This window comes from Neodiprion virginianus, chromosome 7 (assembly GCF_021901495.1).
Source record: "Neodiprion virginianus isolate iyNeoVirg1 chromosome 7, iyNeoVirg1.1, whole genome shotgun sequence".
NCBI classification, from domain to species: Eukaryota; Metazoa; Arthropoda; class Insecta; order Hymenoptera; family Diprionidae; genus Neodiprion; species Neodiprion virginianus.
The window spans coordinates 5,512,035-5,518,109 of NC_060883.1; the positions used below are offsets into that span (position 1 = coordinate 5,512,035).

Genomic DNA, 6,075 nt, shown 5'->3' on the forward strand with positions numbered 1-6,075 from the left:
ATGTAAGCTGAGAGAATTTTTTATTTCCGGTTACCGTTCAGTCTTTAACTATTTTCATTTTTTACCACAATCGACAAAATATAGTTCTAGGTAGAAAATGAAAATTAGTTTTCTAGCTGTTACCGGAAAGTCTAGTATCCGTTGCTATTCTTTCTCATTACGATCACTGTTGCTATATTTTCTTGCAACAGTTGCGAAAATTTAACGCTTGTACAAGAATAAATTGACGTTAAAGCCTTGTTTAACTAAAAAAGTAGAATAAACCTCAGAAACTGATTTTACGTTGCAATAACCAAACAAGGATCGACAATAGCGCAAAATGGTTACGCGTACCTCGTTTTTCGTAATTCCAACGATATTCGAACAGTTTTTTTAACGATGCCCGTCTTACTGAATTTTTCTAGTCACCACAACAAACGAAATTTTTCTCAGTGTAGGAAACTTATAGTTATCACAAGATTGATTGCCGCGGGTCAAACTACCGAAAATTATCACAATTCTGTTCCATCTCATGGTTATGATCGGTATACGATTATCACTGTCATTATCGCCGGTATAACATCGTTAACTCGGGTGAAAATTTCCCCGTTTTTATTCAACAGTTATATGTATACGATGTACTTATGGATTGATTAGATAACGAATTTTTTTTCATGGCCATTATCCCCTAACGCTGATTAACGTTGAGAAACGTCGGTTAGTGCGAAATAAGTGCAATTAAACAATGTTGGACCATTTTTGGAATTGATAAATTTGAATTAAGGATGAAACCAGTGCTTTTCAGTATACATATATAATCGTTGGTTACTTGGGAACATTTTCGTATCAAAAGCAGCTATTCAAAGTCAAGTCAAAAATCAAGCGTTAAAACGTATCAGTTCTCCTTTAAATGAGTACTAGATTATGGGAATGACTGAAAAACTCACCAAGGCTGTAGCGCCACAAGTCCTTCAAGGGAAGATTGCCGTTTCGACCACCCAGAAGGTACACATGACCGGAAAGCAGGGTAGCGCTGTGTTTACTTCGCGATGGTGGTGCTGGACCATTCTCAGTTCCTGCAGCTGTCACCGAACTCCACATTCTTCACCTGAAAATCACAAATAAGACGAACCCTGAGTAAAGTCTGACATAAAAATGCGCGAAATCCATGCTTGAAGTACTCGAAGAGTCGCCTGTCCTTGGACTACATATCACGAAGAGAAAAGATTATTTTAGTCAGGTGATATTCGTTTGATTCAACTAAATGCTATATTCACAATACTTACTTAATGCCTCAAAACACTTGTGACAACTTAATATAGATTTGAATCAAGCCTTTAAACGATCATGCTGACTGTCAATTTAGCATCAAGAAAATATGTGATTAAAGTAACTAAAAATTTGATTCAACGCGCCTTAATCGTTTAGTTTTAAATACATGAAATAGTTGTACATCGAAACAAATTATACTTGTTCTAATTCATAGTATGTTGAGTCAAGAGTTCAATGGTTGAAACATCTAATGAAATTTGTTGTGTTGGTCTATGTTTATTTATCGTTGACATCAATTTCGACGATTCGAAACTAGGTATTACGTTGTCTTCGTTTGTAATAGATCTAATGACAAATTAACATTACGGTGTTCGTAAATGATATCCTGGCCGACTATCCGGTTCCATAACTATCTCTGACGCTATTTCTGTAGCGAGAGGCTTCGCCGCCTATTGGCCGTTTATAGTACTAGTATACCGATGTTTTCGACGGATACATTCTCTACTTGTTTCAAAGCATTTCTTTTACCTCGTAAACGAATTAGTGGAACTGATTCAACCAGTTGTACGAAATAAGCTCCGGTTACATCAACAAAGTATGGCATTCGATCGATGTAAATTTTTTGTCGGTTAGATTCGTGCACTTGTTTTATTCGAAGTTCCTAATAGTATCTGACAACGAACATGCGACTCGGAGGAACATTACATAAACTTCAAATGAAATGACATTTAGCTGTCTCAATTTCGGAAACAGATTGAAAGGTTCACCCGATCACAATGAGAAAGACTTTTGTTGAATCGAGGAATTAGCATGACCAAATCATTTCGACAATCTGACTAAATCGGAGTCATCGTACTTGGAACAAATAAAGGATACTAGCTCGAAGCGAATGGACTCCAAGAAAATCTATATGGTTGATTCGAGAATTCCTTTCCCTCCGTGAAATGTAATCCGTGCAGCAAACCATCGAACATAGCACAACGGAACGTTTCTGTTTCCCTGAATGTAATCTGGCTGCATCTATTCAATTATACCAGCGACCTTTTCCCCCTGGACTAATTCGATGTAATAGTGGCCGATATTAGCGACTCCTTATCGGTGATACCGTCCACCGTAATCGCGGATGCAACGGAGAGAGTAAATTGGATGGCAGTGTAATGGATACGAATGCCCATTCAGACTATCCGATCCACTGGAGGATATGCCATGAATATTCGAACCTTTCTTACTACATCCAATTCACTTACAATCAGCCAACTCGCGCGAGAGAATTGCTCGTTTTGTCATTGTGTTTCCAATCGTGGACAATTAACACGAATTATTCATACGTGATTGTAAATTCCGGTGGAATCGATAAAAACCATCTATCGTCAAACGGCAGAAATTATTATGCCGTGGCTCGATCAATTTTTGCAGCTTTTATGCAGAACAATTTACAGTATAACGGAACGCACGTCATCGTAGTTACTCTAAAGTTCAAATCAACGTTTACAGTAAATTTATGCACTACACCAAAACTGAACACAAAGATCTTGGGCCATTATTTAGAATTATGCTATCATTAGATGTTTATAATACTGTAATGTAATATGTGACATAACAGCAATTACGAGACAAACAAATTGCAATATACTTAGAGCACGTTTTCGGAATAGAATTTAAACGCCAGATAAACTTCTGAATAAATTATCATCGATGTTAAGAGATTACGGTAAGATGAAAAATCTTGTTTACGAATTTACGTAAGACAAATGGCTACCGGTTCTTAGACTAAAAGGAAAGAAAAATAGATTTTGTCATGTTATATAGAATAAAATCAGAGTCACACACAAAGAATTATTCTCAACCGAAATGTTTCTTCCAAATACATATTTTTTCTTCATCTTTCATTTCATTCTTCTCCCTTTTCGTTTCGCCCTTCTTTTTCCCGCATATCATGCATTATTCACGACTTCTTTTGACACTGCTGAAGGAACCGGAAGCACTTGGAATGATGGAACTAGACTAACGTTAAACACATTTATGCATAAAACCACCTGCACTATCTATTGTACCGAAGTCGAGTTTAATCATTAAGCTAATTACAAGTTCGTTGCTTAATCAGATACTATAGAGATGTGTTTAAAAGCTTCCGTAGACTCTTAACGTCGTATAGCAAGCTCGGAAAAAGTTTGATTTTATTCAGCTTAATTTGATCACTGCGATATAGTCTAAAAGAGGAATTTTCTGAGGTACCAAAAATGGCCGCTAGATGTCGCAGAAGCGCTTGCATCTCCCGCGATAGAAGAAAAATCGATTATATCGACAACCAGCAACTCAGACTCTTCGATACGCTTTGAAATCTGTCTGATAACTAAACTTGTAACATATTCCAAGTGCTTTGTTAATATCTGCGATTAATTAATAACTGCATAACCAGAGAGCGCTATTTTCAGAAAAGTCGAAGCGTAAGTCCCGTCATTGTATTCCAGGCATAGTTGCTTTATCGACTTCGTCGGCATTATGGGCGGTATGGGTACATATACCGTAATCTGCACCCTCGAGAAACACCCCCTTCTTGAAAGTACCTTCTCCCATTATCCGACTGCAAATATTATTCTATAGTTCCCTTCACCCTGCCATTGATGTCTCCTTTGAAGCGCGCCTGATGGGATTCTCTTCGCTTAAAGCTTTCTTTCTCACTTTCGTACTAACAAGGAAGGTATCGCATGTTGATCTCTCCGATTTGATTTCTTTTGTAATACGTTGTAGCGGAGTAAAAACCAAGCGATAGGTGTTTTTTTTTTTTTTTTTTATCTGACATTGAACGCTTTAAGGGGGTGAAACCACCCTTCGGTGTAAGTAAGGCATGATTTTTTGTTTCAAGTTGAGAAAATTACACTTTTCATTTCTCGTTATGAGAAAACTTCCTTTGGAGGGTGGTTTAATGAAAACTTTCTTAGGTATTTCAAATCATTGTAGATGACACAAGAGTTACTGGAAATGAGTCTTAAAATTGGATGATCTCGAATAGTGCATGTTCGTTACAGCTATTAAATTGCTAATGTCGTCGTATGGCGGAAATTCGGTTTCAGAGCCTCAAAACACGCCGTTTGTCGGACGTCAGAACGGTCGCCTGAGTTTCGGTGGTTAATATATGAGGCATTCCACACCAAACCATGATTTTTTCAATTTTTAAACATGGTGTAGAGTTCACAAAAAAAAAAACATCTTTCGCTGGGTTTCAGATTTTTTGGACCACGGGTTTCATTTTTGCTATTTCCTCAAACACGAAAATCCAGTTTTCGAACGAACAGCCCCAACGATTGGCATCAAATTTTTACTTGGCCGCTTTCATCTTGGTCTCAAAATTTTCGTTTTTCATCCAATAATTAATGAAAAAAATTTGAAGCCAATCGATTGCAGCTGTCCGTTCGAAAATTCGATTTTCGTATTTTCGAGAGCAGTAGAAATCAAACCTGTGATCCAAAAAACCTAAAACCCAGAGAAAAATAAATTTATTTCTTGTACATTCTGATACTTCTTGTTAGATATAACGTATTATCACATAAGAAAGCTTCTCTACGGTACATAAATTTGTGTTATTTGGCATCAGATCCTTCTGGGAAATTGGCTCGTTTCCTATTTTCCTCATTTCTCCAATAACCCGTAAAAAGCATCTCACATATATACATATATCTTTCTAGCCACTAAAGTGTACAATATTATTCACGAATGTGACGATTGTCAAACTTTTTCATCGACTCAGGATTACTTCTTATTACTGATATTATTATACAATAATGAACTCTAAAACCTTGACACAATTTTCCTGTTTAAAAGAAATATGCGAATACCTGTTGTTGTAACAACAAGAAAAATATGTTATGATTCTTGTTTAAACAGTAATTGTAATATATCATTTTATTTACAATTACTGTTTGAACAAGAATCATAACATATTTTTCTTGACCTACCCGCAGTATGATAGGAAAAGTTTATTTTAAATTAAGGATCAAACATTTCAAACAATGATAACTTATAATATCATATTGTGATTGACTTGAGATTTGTGACCCTCCTACGATTCTACATTTACGGAGTTCATATTTTCGCATCAAAATCTAGGTTACGGTATTACATGAGCAATAAATACCTCATACGAATTGCATTCAGCGGTAGTACCCGAGTTTTCTTTATTCTTTCTGCTTGTATGCTGCCATCTCATTCGCGGTGATAAAATTTGTCCTATTTATACGTGCGCTTTGTCACGATGGCAAATATCCAAATATTTGTGGCAAGGAAGCAGTCCCGTATTTGCTTATGCTTTAAGTATGTATTATCTGCAGTTTTCCACTGACATGCGCAGGGATATTTACGCACTTACTTGATACCGTCGATTTTCTTTTATCTATCACAAAAACTTTCCACACCGAGAAAAAGTCTTGTCACAGTGAACAGGATTCATTTACTATTAACAAATCGTATATTTTTTATCCACTTCTTTGTGCGAAATGAAGATTCGTTACTAGTTAACAAGTCGTCTATTTCTGTAGAAACATTATCCTGTTGTGTGAAACAATCGAACACGATGTTAAACTATTTAAATATTGGCATCGAATGAATATTTATTACTAGTTAATCGATCACCTATTTTATTGAAAATCTTGAAAATCCTAATCAGTGATGCCAAACTACGTACTTGTTGCCAACTCATCTCTGGTAATACGGATTTAGCCGCTGTCACTTTTTTCAAACCGTCTCACTCTGAAACTGTCGAGAATCGCGCGTCGTTCTCGTGTCACGAACATTGCGCACCGTGCCTTTGAATCGAATCGGTGAGAC

General features: G+C 36.5%; 1 protein-coding gene across 5 annotated transcripts in view; it reads right to left on the reverse strand.

Annotated features, from left to right (window-relative positions):
- The window catches only part of LOC124308721 (uncharacterized), a 46,148-nt gene that overhangs the window by 25,762 nt on the left and 14,311 nt on the right, over positions 1–6,075 (reverse strand). For 2 of the 5 annotated variants that reach the window (XM_046771695.1, XM_046771692.1), the window contains one exon: positions 927–1,087. In XM_046771695.1, the coding sequence (XP_046627651.1) occupies positions 927–1,080 (154 nt within the window). In that variant the 5' untranslated portion in view covers positions 1,081–1,087. Of the gene's footprint in view, positions 1–926; positions 1,088–5,386; positions 5,474–5,880; positions 5,900–5,932; positions 6,060–6,075 lie in introns of those variants that run through there. The other 3 variants (XM_046771694.1, XM_046771697.1, XM_046771696.1) reach the window with 3 other exon arrangements.